Raw genomic sequence first — 16,710 nt, forward strand, 5'->3', positions numbered from 1 at the left:
CAGGGAAACAGACTTCAAAACAACACCTGCCAAATATGTATTTTAACACAGCAGTTTACAATACAGTTGTTCTCATTTTCCCTATTTTTCTGTTTTTGTTGACAACTTACTAGTTGATCTATTATGTGACACTCCAACAGTTAACTAAGGTCAACCCTTGACACAGCAGCCCCACTAAGACTGAAAAAGATGTCCATTAATCCATCACCTCTCTGGAGAAACAAAGAAATGAAGCAGTTAAAGAGAATCTGTCGAACAGCAGAGAGAAGATAGAAAAAGAATAAATTAACAGTCAATTACCAGATTTTCCCTGAACAGCTGACTATTTACAATCAAACAGGCAAGACAAGCTCACTTCTCTGGTCCAGCAGTACGTCTTTCAACTCCAAATGTGAAGATTGTAGACACTATTAGATCGAATCTCCCTCAATGTCAGTGTATGAATTTTAACACCCCAGAAACTTTGTTTTTACACAAGGAAACACTGGAGAAATGTGTCCTGGTTGATGCTGAGACGCTTGGCAAAGTTATTTCTCAATTAAAACCAGCAACCTGCTTTTTAGATCCCATCCCCACATCCTTTTAAAAAACATTTTATAGCTTTTTAATGAAGATTTGCTTAGCATTGTACATTATTCTCTTCAGATGGGCGTCTTCCTTACTGCTCTTAAGACCGTTATAGTTAAACCTATTGGATGCTTCCATACTTAATAACAACAGACCAGTATCCAATCTACCATTTTTAAGTAAAATTTTAGAGAAGCTTGTTCTTAACCAGTTAAATGACTTTATGAACTCTGTCAATATTTTTTGGACCAATCATAGTACCGAGAAAGCACTAGTTAAGATTGTAAACGACCTCAGGTCCAATATGGATATGAAAAATCCCTCCATACTAGTATTACTTGACTTAAGGTTTAAATCTTTAGATCTTATCTTACTGATAGATCATTTTGTAAGCACTGATGAATTTTCATTTAAAAGCTATAACATGAATTGTGGTGTCCCTCAAGGTTCAATTTTAGGTCCTACTCTTTTTAATCTATACATGCTGCCACTTGGAAACATCATCACGGCGTCAATGTCCATAGCTACGCTGATGACACAGCTTTACATCGCCGTGTCTCCTGATGACTCAGTTGATGCCCTTTTTAACTGTATTCTAGATATCTAATTATGGATGGCACTGTGCCAGTGTTAAAGATGTACTAATAGCAAGATAATTAGCGTTCTTACTGCTTTGGGACTCTTCACTGCATTCCCAATGCAACCCTGTGGGGGAGCAACCACAGTGGGAAAGTGGGACATTTACAGTGCTCCCACTATATGAGATACTGTTATTTTTATATCTTCAGAGTCCTTGCGGTGAGATGCAAGAATAAAATCTGAGTTTATGCTGTTAAAATATGTGAATGATAACTAGAGGGGCATCATTAAAGTTCCAGCAACTACAGTAAGTCTGGGAAACATACCGTCCAGACTAACAGAAACATGACTCAGCGGGACGCTCTGCTGTCTCACTTTGAGTTGGGTGTGACTGTGTTTCTGTGAAGGATCCTGCAATGGCTCCTGAATGGCAGCCAGCTTGGAGCAGCTTATTTTAGAGCCCATCCACAGAGATGTTGTTCAAATTAAATGACAGTACAGTGATCTCTTGCTTTCACACTCACTGGAGAACATAAATATAAGGGGCACTGCCACTGTAGGAAAATAAATACTTTTTTGTTGTTGTTGGTAATTACAGTTTTGACCAAATAATAAGACAAAGTCAAAACCAACACCAAAAGGATATATTGTAGTGAATTCCTAAAAAATTATTATTTTCACTTGGACTTTGGTTCCTGAATTACGTGGCATTTCTTGAGCACATTCCTGCCTCTGTCTTCTCTCTTTCTGTTTTGGACACAATGAACTTTCCTCCAGCACCACTAAGAGGAAACTGGCATAGACACATCATCAATGTGTTATTTGTTTCATCCAAAACTTTTATTGTGGACTCTGATTTCAACCCAGATGAGACGTGTATATACCGTAGCTAGTTCAGAGACACCCTCACATACTGAAACAAACTTAAGAGGAACAAATGAGATACAAGATACATAGAAAAAGGAAGGGAGGGTTCATATTGTGGTAGAAAAGAGAATTAGAGAAACAAAGACTGAGTGTGAGGTGGGGAAACAAAGATCAAGCTAGAGAGAGAGAGAGTACAGTTAGGAGCATGCAGAGAGAGAGAGAGAGAGAGAGAGAGAGAGAGCTGCTGTAATCCTCTGACTATAAACCGGAGCAGCAGTGTGAGGCAGCCTCAGTCTGAAGGATGGAAGATGAAACGCTGCCGTCGTCCTCCGCTCTGACATCGGATGGAGCATCCTTCGGTTTGAGTAGCAGCACCCAGCAGGATGACTGTTCCTCTCGCTCTCTGCTGCCTTCTCTTCTCTGCTCACACACTCAGACTGACAACCAGTAAGTGGACGTGACCCAGAACAAGCAGCTTCTCCAGGAGACGTCTGCTCTGCTCTGTTGAACTGAGAGAATAAAGTTAAGAATGTCTTTAAAGGCTGGAGAAAGATTTATGGAATAATTACAGTTTTTCTTTAGAGGTGACAAGGTATGCTTGCTTTTATGATATTTTGTTTGGTAATTGATTATTGATTTCATTATGATGACCACCGACTATTTTAGGAGGGTTTTTTACCATTTAACACTAGTTAGAAGAGACACCTTGATGCTTTTTTCATAGGCTGTGAATCTGCACTGCAAAAATCTCCATATTATCAAGTAGTTTTGTCTGTACTTTAAATGTTTGTGTCTTAAAATGAATTGAAAACTTATTTTTAAAATACAAGTTTGCTTTGACTCGTCTTATTCTTTTAAATTTCAAGATACAAAGACTCATACCTACTAAATTCTTTAAACAATTTGATTTCTATTCAAAACTAGTTGAAATGTAACTGCATTGGTGCATTTCTCTTCTTTTAGGAAAATAATGTTTTTCAACATAAATAAATAAGATGGAGATTTTTGGAATGTGGTCTTTATTGTTCCATGTTGTGTTCAGTTATCAGAGGAGAACTGCTACCTTATCATGGTGGAGGGGTTTGTGTGTCCATGTGACCCTGGGAGCTGTGTTGTCAGTAATAATAGCCTCCGGTAGAGTCTTCCAAGGTAAACTGGTCCCAGGTGAGGGTCCAGATTATGAGCGAGATCAGGGTTTGGATGGGGTGTGGCACATCTTACTCTGTGCAAGAGAGCAAAGTTTGCATCCTGTCACACACCTGCAAGCAGGCCGTTAGCAGCAGCAACTGCTGGGGGGGAGTTAAAGGGGAGGAAGAAATACTTAATAATTAATTTCAGGAGCCCAGTTTACCTCTGCTGTCCAGTGCACACATTACATTATTTAAAAAACAAGCAGACTGTAGAGGGACACTGTAGGGGGCTGAAATGTATTAATAATAATAATAGCCTAATAACAAAATTATTTGTATTTGTTCGCACTTCTCAAACCCAACGTTACAAAGTGTTTTACACAAAACAAACAATAAAAACAAAGACACAAGTATTAAAGACATGACAAAATCATAAAACAGACATAAGATAAAAATCTAAAACACATAAAATGAGTATAAAAAATAAATATAACAACAATCACTGGTAAGCAAGTCAATAAAAAGGACTTTAAAGAAGCCATTTATTATTATTTATTTCATCAATAAATACTCACAAACCGCTGTTGCATTATTTCCAATAAGCAGTTTCTCTGTCATGACTAGCAGGTAAACATTAGCGATAGCTTGGTGTCAAAATGGTGGCTACACTGTGGAACAGATTGTGCCGATGACTGGCGCTTCAAATAGCCAATGAAATTCAGAAAATGACCATATGCAGCTTTAATGGGTTCTATAATACATAGTTTGCTGTGTGTTACTTTATATAAACTACTTTACCACCATGGCACTTGTTTCGACTTTTATATGCACAAATTTTAGCTCCAACAGGGGTACAAACCACTGTAATGTGTTTATGTTTCAGTTACTCTGAAGCAGGGGTGACTTGGTGGCTCTAAATGGCCTCTTTTGGCAAGACGCCTAGACATACCCTTGGAAAAACATGTGTAAAATATTCATTTTCTGTGGTATTGTCATTAAATTTCAACTTGGACTAAGTAAGGCTCCATGCTTTGGTCCCATTGAGTTTTCCACCTAATAAGTCCCAGCTATAAGTCATCTGCAGGCATCTGTTTTCAAAAAAATATTCAAACCTTCTACTTCAGTGTGTTCAAACTTCTATTACTCAATGCTAGTAACACTTACAGTGATTCTGACAGTTGGGGGGTAAACTTCAGTGTTTCCTTTCAAAAGAGACCAACACCACATGATTCAAGAACAACTTTCAGTTCAATTTACTTTTGGTGTGCCTTGGATAGGCATTTTAGGCTAGTTTAACAGGAATTTACAGTTTGTTTCGCAGTACACTGGATGTCATTTTTTCTAATGCCATACAAGACGCCATCTCCTTAATCCACTTACCTATAGATGGTTTACTTCTACTTTTCCAGTAAAGGGTTATCAGCCTCTTTGCTTGCAAAGAACACATGCAGATAAGCACATACTGGCCCTTTTTAATACTTAGATCCTGAGGGTATAATTTCATGATAAAGACTCCCCCTGGAGTATTTATCATGTTATGATAACCTCAACCTACATTCCCATGTGCAATGAAGAAGTATTCCTTTGACATCATTACATTTAGTACAAGTATCTGGGATACTTCTGTCAAATTTGTGAATTTTGAGAGGTGTAACATATGTATACATCAGCCATTCATACTAAATTAACTTAATTGAACGTGTATTTATAGTATTTATTGAACGTGTCTGTGTTTCCTCACATATTGTCTGCCAGTCGTCTAATGTTAAATCTTCATTAAGATCTTTTCTCCATACCTGTAGAGTTTTCTCTCAGGACACTTGAGATCCTTCAGTTAGAAAATCATAATGGGAGAAAATCGATCCTTTGCTGGGCAGTCATATTTTTGTTTCTGAGCTATATATATATATATATATATATATATATATAGCTCCCTAGATAAATCTCCAGTCTTTTTAATGCCCCTTCAGGTATAAATTACACCATATAGGGCTAAACTGGGAGGGGTTGATGTATGTTCATGTATTTCTGAATGTTGTACCATACATTCATAATATTTGATACAAACAGACTAGTTGTGAATTTTCTTAAAACCTAAATATAGATATAGGTGTGGTGGTAAATTTAACTCTACCCTACCTGGGACATTATATAAAGAAAAAAACTCATAATTGTTTGTGGTTGAGTTTGGCCACTTAAGTCTTCCCTTGTCATATGGAAAGCACAGAGGCATAATCTTGGGCGTTTGTTGTTCCATATAATTTTGCTAAAAGCCGTTGTAAGTATTGGAAATACGTGTCTTGGTGGGGGTAGAGGGATATTCTGAGACAAATATAGAAACTTTGGCAGAATATCCATTTTTAAAATATTAATTCTGCCAATTAAAGAGATTGGTAATGTCATCCTTAGTGCCAGGAGTTTGGTAGCCTGCTCTAACACTGGGTGATAATTAGTTTGTGCTATATTATCAATATAAGAAACAGTCTTAATTCCCATGTAGGTGAAACAATCAGATACTTTAAATTGTGCCACAATCTGACAAGATTTTTCCTCTCCCTTTCATTTAATAGCATGATGGAAGATTTGTTATTATTGATCTTATACCTGAAATTTTCCCAAAGATTGCGACAATATTTAATAACGTTGAAATTGATTTATTTTTTATTGTTGTAAGCTCCACTATATGTGGCTGAGACAAACTCTACTCAAACCTACTTCTGACCATTTTATTTAATTTCAAATGGTGACAAATTAAACGTAGTTTAATGTCTTGCACTATTTGTGGGGGATTTACACAACTTGTGCAATGTGTACTGAACTAGTTTTGAACCATCAAGAGTGACTAAAACAAACACAAATAAACATCAAAAACATAGACAACCATCAAATAACCTGAGGCAAAGGGAAAGCTGTGGTTTTATGCACCTAGCAGATATATCTAGATTTTAATCTCAAATCAGTCACTATTTTGTGTAAAGTCATGAAACATCAGCATGAAACTGATAGATGTCCTGGGGATAGACGATATGTGGTAATATAAATAAGTGGAAGTTGTAGAGTTATAAAAAGAAAAGCCAAGAGAGGCTCGGGGTCCGGACTTAATTGGCTAAACTGTTAGGGCCAGGGCTCTGAAGCTGCCCTATAAAACCGGGCGAGTGCCCTTGACCGACAGAGTGGGCCTCCTCCAGGGATAACCTCTTAGAAGGCCATCTTGGAGTACTTTCAAACCCCCAACACCTATTTGCACCAATACACTTCGTTGTGACCCAGGCTGATGGGATTCCTGACTAGACAGGCCCATTGGTAGTGGTTCAATGACAGCTGGTGATAATAGAAGCCAGGCTGAACTCTGGTTCCCTAAGCAAGGCTTGGATGATCGTGTGTGTAGGTTTTGGGAACTATGTTCGATACCTGGGTCAGAGATAGAGGACAGCTGTTTGTCAGTGCCTTATCCACACCGACAGGAGGTATCGGTTATCTGTAGTCAGAAACCATTTCATAGTGTTTCAGAAAAACAATGATATCATCAACAAACAGCACTATCCTATGTTCGGTTTGGCCTATTTGAATACCAATCAACTCCTTATGGGACCTTATAATAAAGCAAGTGGTTCGATAGCTAAAAGGAAAAGAAGGGGGGGGGGGGGGGGGGGGGTCCTTGGTGGAAATCCTCTAGATACAGAGATTGGATACAGTGGTATTAATTAAGACTTCGGCTGTTGAGTTTTTATACAGTAGTTTAACCCAACTACAGACTGTTTTCCCAAAGCCAAATTTAGCAAGAATATGAAAAAGATAGGGCCATTCCACCCTATCAAACATTTCTTCTGCATCTACAGAAAGCAGGGCTGTATCTACTTCCTCCTTTTGACTGTATAAAATAATCAGCACTCTTCTGAATTCATGGGTGCCCTGTCTGCCTTTTATGAAACCATACTCATCCCAGTGGATCAGTTTAGGGAGTACCCTCTCTAATCACCTTGCCCAGTAATTTGTTAAGAATTTTCATATCCAGGTTAAGAACACTAATTGGATGAAAATTTTCACAATTGTTATTTGATTTTTTTTCGCTAGCTTGTTGTGCCAAATATTACAACGTCTTGACTTTGTACTGAAGATCTGTGAAAAGTGTGTAATGTAGTACAGAGTCAAGAGGTTGTGTTATGTAGCACAACAAGCTAGTGAAGCTCTGTAAATGCAACCACATTCCTGCACATTCTCAGTGGCATCTGCCATACTAGGATCTTCTGTCCTGATAGATACAGTCTTATTGCTGTTATTACTCCTTGGAGCCAAGTACTCTATTAATCCCAAAGGGAAATTACAGTGTGTACAATAATAGCTGTCAGCTATAAATCCAGATGTTTGATTCCTCCTGTAACAGCTGTGATTCCTCCTGGAATCACAGCTGTTACAGTGAAGGCACAGCATTGTGAGCAGCAGAGTCACAAAATATATAAAAGTAATGATCAGTAGTTTCAGTTAGAATAACTGTATGTCAGTGAGCAGTGATAAACAATGTGAGCAGAATGTAAATTTGCATCTATTTCACTGACATTTTGCAGGAGAAACGAACCTGTTAACAGCTACTGTTGGTTAAAAACTGTGACACATATCTGAACTGCTTCATTAATTTTAATGAGGTGTGCACCGTAAGTTGTATAATGAAGAAACATAGAATTCAAATAAATACTGGATCATAAAATATGAGCCAACAACCATAAGTGAAAGTCTCAGAACAGAATTGACAGACTGTTTGCTGAGGAGTCAAAGACGCCAATGATCAGTAACCTAATGTTAATGATAAAGGAATATGAATAACCAGGTTTCTAATGTTTCATATCTACCTAAAACCAGAATAAGACATAACAGGGACTAGTGTGCATGTAAAGGTACTAATTCACAGATGATGTGATAACAGGATGCAGACCAGAAGATGAGTGAAGTTGAGAGTGGAATATTATAAAAAGGGGCTCCAGTGGACGTCTTGCCTAGGGCACCAAAATGTCCAGAAGTGTCCCATTAATACAATTAACATTCACCTGTTGTTTAACCATAATCATGATTCATAACCCTGACCTTAACCAAATGTTTTAGTTTCCTAACCAAAGCCTTAACCACAGTATATTTGACATAACCACAAGGTTTCCCTGACCTTAACCATGCCCAGATATTGTAGTTGGGTTTTTTTATGTTGCCAATAGATATATATAAAAAAATTGTCATTGATTATAATCCAGGGTTTTGCAGAATCGTCCAATATCTGTGTTCTTGTTTGGTTGTAGGGTTGCAGTAAGGTGGGGACGGGATATGTGTGAATGACTGCCTGGTAGCTAACAAACCCCAGGAAAAGAACATTATGTTCTGCTTCGGTAATGTAAAGTATATGTGAACATACACCAATATTACTACATTACTATTCAGATGTTTAAGCAGCCTGCAGATGTGGCTTCAGAGCAAGTGAGCTGTCATCTAGTAAGTTACCTAATGCTGTTTGGAGATTTTTCCCCTCAGGGATAAAAGGCCCATTGTCTGACTCTGACCCATATTGCTGAAGGTAATCTGTACTTTAAAATGATTAAATGTTAAGTGCATGGATGTTAATTCCAAATCAGAATTCACAGAGTTTCTGTCTATGATCTTGGGAACCTGTGTCTAGATTTTGGATTATGAGTGAATCTCTTTCCACTGCTGGAAACCACAAAGCAGAGGCAGCTGGGAGCTCTTCCACTGAAGCTACTACTGTCAACGGGATCCACATACAGTCAGATACAGTCAGATACAGTCAGATACAACTTTACTGTAGGTGTCAGGAAGGGACCTGGGCTTTTTGTTGCAACCAGAGAAACCATATGAAACTGTATTTACCTTTGAGGGGGGAGGAAACAATATTCTCACATAGATGATGGGAAAGACTTTTGATAAGAAAACTTGTTTAAAAAGCCAAAAAGCATATATACCACGTTGCTGTTGTCATAGCTACAGAGGGCTCTTGCTTTTAATTTTATTTCATTGTAACTTGAGGTTTAACTGATCGATCCACATTAAGCCACATTATTTGCCCCAATTCATTTTCAGTTGCAGATGTTTTGTAATTTCCACCACGCTGTTAAATACATAATGACTCTAGATTTTAATTGCATGATCTTTTTAACATCCCCATCCCCTTCATTTCATGCATTTTTAGGGTCTGATTTCCAAGTCGGGTCAGAGGGTTAAAACATTAAATTACTGTTCAAACACCCTTGATCCAACCTGCATGTTCTTTGTTTCACCTAGAACTGAACCCGGAAATGAAATTAAGACAAAATACTACCTGCACATCATTTTTTTTGCGGATCACCAGTTGGGTATCTGACCCGATGCAGGACTGGCTGGAAGATTCGGCCAAGAAATCAAACCTCAATCTTTTTCAAGCTTGAGGTCGATTCACGATTTTAAAATCGATTTTTGTTTGATTGTAAAATGCAGGAGTTAAACAGACAGTTGAGCAAGAACAATTAAACATCTGCACCACCTGCAGGCCGTCATCATTACGTATAAAATACAGGTTATCACACAGATATTGAACATCAGTAGATCATCCAGTTTAATAATCAGTGTGAACACAGACAGAGCAGGAAGCTGCGCTAGCTAACAGATCTGCTGCTAGCTAGCGTTAGCTACCCAGCAAGTAGAGACAAGTAGAAAAAAAATCGCCTCAACTGACCTGAGATGATACGTCATCAAGAAACACAAACCGAGAGCAGAGATGAGTCATTCTCAGTCACTACAGTCCTGTAAAGTGCAGCAGGTGAACATGTAGTGAAACTGATCACATCACAGTTTGCAGGACTGTCGTGACTCAAAGCGGCTAATGTAGCAGCAACCATCTGTGTTACGTTTTGACTTAAAATCTACTTTTTGTGCATATTGTAATAACTCAATTCATGATTTAGACATTTTACACATCAACTTGTGCAAAAACAAGTTTGAATTAATTTGAGATAACGCCCAGCTCTATGTGTCATATATATTTTTCATCAGCACCTCCCAATTTTTCCTGTACATTCCCTGCTTACTAACTTGTAGCTGGCTCTCAATATTTCATAAGAAATAACAATGTTTCATTATAACAGAATAACTCAGGAGTCTGTGTCGGTGCAGAGGTGGTGTCAGGACACCGTTAGCCTAGCGTAGCGTAAAGACTGGAAGCAGGAGTAACAGCTGTTCTCAGGCTGATGATCATCAACATCTCTGATGGAGGAAAGTAAATATATTTCCCAAAATGTTGAACGCTTCCTTTAACAAACGGCTAGTAAAACACATTTAAACCACATTTTATCACAATATTCACATTTTCAACCTTGCTGACCTTATTTCTTTATAAATATTTAATGTATTTTCTTCTCCGGCTATTAGTTCTTATTAGTTTTTTCTTGCATTGGAAAAGAGTTACAGATGTTTGGGAGATGAAAGGAATTTCATATGCGAGTTCTTTCTGCAAGAGACTGCAGGCTGAGCGAGGCTGAAGAATAACTTCCTTATTTAAAGCTCGTGCAGGCAAACACAAAGCTGGAAGATCAGAGCAACACAGGAAGAGAAGGCAGACAAACAGAGCAGAACAAAGGATCCGACAAGACTGAACTGAAAACCAGGACTCAAATACAAACTGAACTAATGAAACAACAAGGAACAGGTGGCGAGACACAAGGCTGGGAGCTGATTGGCTGTGGAAGACACAGGGAGCAGGACAGGGCTAGCGAGACTGATGCAGGGCAGGTGTGGAGGGAAAAACAGGCTGGGAAATCACAACAAAACACAAAAGACACATCAAAAACAGAACTTCTTCTATGAGCTAAATAAAAGTCTACAATGTAATCGTGCACAATCCTCTTCATATATAAACCGTCATGAATCAAACTGTCTCAGAATTACATAACGAGTCACACTGAGCAAACAGCAAATAACCTTCAGCATTACATTACCCACCGAGGAACCTTAAAACCATGAAGACTAGAAACATGAACTGCTGTTGATATAAATATGAACCAATAAATCTGTAGTAATCTTAGTAAGTCTGCATGTAACAACATAAAGAAAGACAACTGTCACTCTTGAACTTAGTTTCTATGAGAGTAAATGAAGTAAACAACAGTATCTCCAGTGATCGTTAGATATAACTGGCCACCTCTCATCATCCTTCTCAGTCCAGTCTGAACAAACAGGGGAAACATCGAGGGTGTCTGGTGGACTGGTGGAGGGACACGGAGCCAGACTGGGACAGTACCATGACACTTTGAGAGAGATTTTGGCCTGAACTTTGGCAATTTGTTATCCAGATGACAGATGTTGTTGCCCTGAATATAAAACTGAGCTCTGTGATCAAAGAGTATTAACATGAGGTGAACATCCCGTATTTCCCATTCAAAGCAGCTTCACTCATCCTAATGCACAGGACAGCAGCAGCAACAGTTTTGTAGTCTTTCACCATGCTGATGTGTTTGAGTGTAGACTGGAGTCTTCATCTGATAGCAGGGCAGACCGGCCGCTGTCTAGAGGAAGAGGAGAACGACTTGGCTGGATAAGCCAGCTTTATCTCCTCCAGCACAGACAACACAAGACGTGGAATATCAAATACTTTACAGTACACAGCCCTCTATAAAGGCTAAGCTGTCGAATTGTCCTTTCTATGTTTGTCACACTGAACTGAAAAGTAGGGCAGAAGCAGCCAAGCCTAAGCTGAGCAGGACGGTGGTATCACTCCTGAATATCTCATTTCAAGAACCGTAATCTCATTCCAAAATATTCTTTTCCCTAGTTAAATGATTACTTTCTGTTGTTTACACAGGACATTATGATTCAGTTATCATGTGCGAGTGATGTATTTCTATCACTTCAATGTTATTCTGTTAAGTGTTAATCTCTCTCCACATTGTTTGTGTGTGTGTAGAGACCAGAGCTTGGCAAATGGCTGGTTCTTTGGATGAAAAGCTGGAGGGAGGATTAAGAGGAAAAACATGGGAAAAATAATCTGTAGGCAGGCTGACGTCATGCAGTACAGGCCAGTGTTGTGGAGGTGAGGCTTACTGTGATGACAAAGGGCATCAGAGCAGCTCCCAGCGCCGCCGCTCTGCCGCTCTGCCGCTCTGCAAGGTGCCTTTGGTCCCAGTCCGTATGTCAGAGGGCAGCGCCGGACCCGCCACACACACACAGTACAGACCAGCTCAGGCTCCTCGGGTTGCATCCCTGATGACTGAATAATAATATAACTGAAATTCCTTTTTTCATACGTGAACTATTACATTTCATATCTCAAGAGTAATATTTGAAATGAAAAAAACACATGAATTATATGTAAATGTTTCATATATAACAAACACGTCTGCCCAGATGTGAATGTTTACATGTGAAACTGATATCAGTTCTTGCTTTTCACGTGTGAAATGTTTAAAAAAAAAACACATCAAAATGAGTTTCATATGTGAAATTGGCATTTTCATGTTTCAAATATAAAATTGTACATTAAATGTGACATGAGACATAAGAAATGTCCAAAAACAGCATGTGTCTATATGTGAATTCATCACATCTCCACAAAGTTATATCAGTAAATCACATGTACCTGCTGCACATGAATGTTCACATATGAAAGAGTATCACACATTAATGCAGCTGAAGTCTTGCAATTTGCATTAACGCATTTAATCCCAGCGGTCACAGCATATAACATATAAATCCTGGCCTGGTGTAAATACGCTTGCTCCCAGGGATTAGTGCATCTAAGCAGCGAGCTGTGTGAGCTGTCTGTGGGTGTGTTTATTAGACTGGCAGGGGTCAGTGTCAGCTTTTAGCTCACTGCAGAGCGCACTGACGGGGCCAGTGGCCTTAATGGATCGAATGATTAACACATTTGCTGTTTTAACAGCTCCAACTTATGCTGAGCTGCTAATTTACGGCAGAGAAGCAGCATCATAAAGAAATGCAACAGCAGCTCTACATTCATGCTAAATTTAATCCCATCCTCTCCGAGGGATTGAGTCCATATTAAATATTAAAGTGTCAGGAAAGAAATCTGGAGCACTTCAAGGAAAAGTCCACACCAGATACTGCTGCTGTGAACACAGCAAACTATGTGTTGTTTGTCAAAAGTTTTAATGCTTTTATAAGTACGATTACATAAATAAAATGATCAAACTGAATTGTCATCCGACGCCAGCGGAAGGTTCATCTGTAAAATCCAGTTTTCTCCTTTTGCTTAAATATCTTTATGGTTGTCAAAGTTTCACTCTGCTCTGCCTGACAGCCTCATATATATTCTCTCAGCTTTTTACAGCTCTTTGTTGAAGCTATATGATGTTTACACTCAAATATTCAAACCCCAAATTTGTTATGGCTGCACATTCCATCAAATGGAAAAATTCTAGACGTCTTGTGCATCTTTTTATACATTTTTTATAAAATTCAGCCTTTCAGATTTGGGATCTTTAGAAACTAGAGTTTGTGATGACTGATGGAGTAACTATTTATGAGTGGGTCTCCGTCTTGTTGTCTTGTACATGCACATACACATGCACACTCCTCTGTACTCAGGACATTAAGGTGCAACAACAGGCAGAAGTGGTTCTTCTTCGCGGTTTTTGTTAGACAGTGTATGTTTTGTTTTTTATTAATCCACAAACATTTCAACACCAACATACAGACATGTGTGTATATTATATTATGGTATATATGATATTCCAAGCAGCAGTAACCTAACACAAATATAACACATTAAAAAGAAAACAAACAAGAAAAATAAAATAAAATAAATGAATACATAAAACAAAAATCTACAAATTAAGTATATTGACCTAAATGAAGGGGGGGGGGTTACATAATATATACTGCCATCTGTTCACATAGTCTGGAGGCATTTTTACACTGTGGTTTTCTCAGAGATTTAAAATACAGACTCAAACATTTAGACAGTATTTGTGTACGAGGAGGATGAAGAAGCGCCGTAGTCTGCCACAACTAACGAAGAAGAAAAAGGACGAAGACATCTGTGACACTGACTACATGCTGGAGTGTCTGCTTTGTTCACGGCTGCAATGAACAGGTAAATTACCTGTTCAGGTAAATGACCTACTTTTTCTTTTATCAGTTATAACTAGGTTATAAAACTATTCTTCTCTCACTTTGTCACTTTGATACAGAAGCGCGTTGCATTCACCAAAGAAAAATAATTGGAGGCCTTATCTCGTAATTATTTGTAATTATCTCGACTTAACCCTCCTGTTGTACAACAGGTGTCATTATGTGCTGTCATCAAAAACATTGAAATGGTTTTAAAACAGTATCCTGACTAAATTTTTACATATACCAGTCTGCCATAATCCATCAACATATTTTCCTCTGATCTCAACTGTAGTTACAATAATTCATAATTTCTTCTTCAGGATTCTGTCTCGGGTCAGAATTGACCCGAGGACAACAGGAGGGTTAAATATGTCATAATAATGAGAAAAGATCTCATCATCACAAGAAAAGTATATTATTATATATTATCATAGCTACTTTATTGCTTGCTGTATTTTGATTACTTATTAGCTTGGATACATTACTGATGTACATGAAGCTTCTCATAGCGGCTCCTTGATGAACAATGTTGATTTACTAATTGTGGTGCTTCTGGTATTGTCATTCTTTGTGTTATTCTTCGTGTCAAATAGATCTACAATCCCTCCGCCAGCGATATGCATTAACTACGTCATCCGTCATGCTGCTTTACTGACACCTTCTGGTTTTAGTCCTTGTGAGTGTAAAGAAAAAAATACAAAACTAAAAAAAAGTTATGAGATCCTTTCTTGTAATTATAATATACGTAAATCTTAATTAAGAGATAAGGTTCCAAAGTTTTTTCTTTGATAAATGCAGCATCCTTCTGTACTTTGTTCATTTCTGTTAGTTAAACTATTGAATGCTCCTGTGTGAAAATGTAGCGTAGCGTTAGCTGGAGTGAAGTCAGCGGCTCATTAGCAGCTGTTTGTTAGCCACAGCTAATGTAGCTAATGCTAACTGTAACATTGTGGGTAATGAATCTGAGTCATTCTTTCACCTGCAGCTGTAGTGTGACTCACACTGTCCCTGTTTCCTGTGATTTCATAGTTTTCATCAGTGTTCATGCAGAAGGTGGATGAAGAAGACTTTCATGGACTGAATGGATGCGTGTTGCAGCGTGTCAGAGGACTCAGAGTCGGTTCACCTGCAGTTTTAAAAGTGATGTAATGAACCATGTAGACGCAAAAGAGCTGCAACAGAAAGAGATTTTAATGTGTGGACACACTTTGGTCAAAACAATACAGATCAAGACGAGTGTGTGTGTGTGTGTGTGTGTGTGTGTGTGTGTGTATGTGTGTATGTGGACCACTGGAGAAGTCAGTGAATATTCACTATGACCTACAGTTGGTGAGTAAATAAATGCTGCAGGTGATTTCTGGTGATATCAACCAGCCTTTTATACAACCAACAGTGTTACTAATGATGCCAGTGAATGCTTTGTGTTTTCCAGGTGACAGTTGGAGTCCTGCAGACCTGCGAGAGCTGCAGTCAGTTTGAATCCCGTCATTGTGGCTTTTTCAGCTTCAGTCTGTTAATGGAATAATAAAGAAATGTTAAAATGACATATGAGACTTTCAGTGATTTCTTTTGTTTTCACTCCAGAGAGCAGAATGACATACATGTAAAACTAAAGAGGAATGTTGATGTAGCTAATAAACATGACTGCTTATTGGGGTATAATGTTATATATGTCATAATGTGTGACTGACTGACTATCAGGGTCAGCAGTGCTTACAAAGGTGTTTGATTATGGTGTGATGACACTGTTTTGTCTCCTGACAACATACTTTCTGTACTCTTGGTCAGACCTGTGGTTCAGGATTTACATGTTCTAACAAATTAAATTTCAGTGTATTTTTTTTATAACATTTAAACAAATGCATTTTCTTGTTTTAATGACACTAAAACATGAAAACTTAAACTTAAAGGGTCGAAGTGCTTCTGTGTTGCTTTTCTGATGTCTCAGTCATCTGAAATTACAATCAAGTCTTGTGAAAGACAAATTGAAAGGATGACAGTAAGAGGCAGAAAAAAACACATTTAAATAAAATAAAAGCAGATTCATCTCTAAATGTAGTTATAATAATTAATAGTGCATATACTCTTTTTGTTTTGAGGAAATATTAACATTAGGAGAGTTTTGAATAATCATGAAGGAAAATAGAAAAAAAGGGAATAATTTTGAATGACATTATAAATATTACATTTACAATAAAATCAGTCTTAGGTAATAAAAGTATTTTTTCTGCTCCATACAGAAGCATCAGTGAATTGGTGATTACTGTTGTTAAGTTTCTTTTATTGTCTTATTGTTATGTGACGTCGCTGCTGCCAACCCTGCATGATCCTGAAACTTGGATGTAGTATCAGCTCCTGAGCAGATCCTGAATGTAGTTCCAGGAACACGTCCCCAAAGTGAGCAGAGAATAGTAGAAACAAAACCAGAACCTGTGACAGTCGCTACATGTTGGGTTACATCTGGTTA

At 38.1% G+C, this 16,710-nt stretch overlaps 1 protein-coding gene and 1 long non-coding RNA gene across 2 annotated transcripts in view; one reads left to right on the top strand and one right to left on the bottom strand.

Moving 5' to 3' along the window:
* Positions 1-1,978: 1,978 nt before the first annotated feature.
* Positions 1,979-16,710, top strand: part of igsf21b (immunoglobin superfamily, member 21b) — a 30,688-nt gene continuing 15,956 nt past the window's right edge. Inside the window, exon 1 of the mRNA XM_067591169.1 lies at positions 1,979-2,460. Coding sequence (XP_067447270.1) covers positions 2,397-2,460 — 64 coding nt within the window. The 5' untranslated portion in view covers positions 1,979-2,396. The remainder of the gene's footprint in view (positions 2,461-16,710) is intronic.
* On the bottom strand, positions 2,436-10,736 carry LOC137183939 (uncharacterized). Its single transcript, XR_010928585.1, has 3 exons — positions 9,853-10,736; positions 3,077-3,299; positions 2,436-2,522 (listed from the first exon to the last, which is right to left on the bottom strand). It is a non-coding gene; the product is annotated as an uncharacterized lncRNA (long non-coding RNA).

The sequence above is a fragment of the Thunnus thynnus genome, chromosome 6, assembly GCF_963924715.1.
Source record: "Thunnus thynnus chromosome 6, fThuThy2.1, whole genome shotgun sequence".
NCBI classification, from domain to species: domain Eukaryota; kingdom Metazoa; phylum Chordata; class Actinopteri; order Scombriformes; family Scombridae; genus Thunnus; species Thunnus thynnus.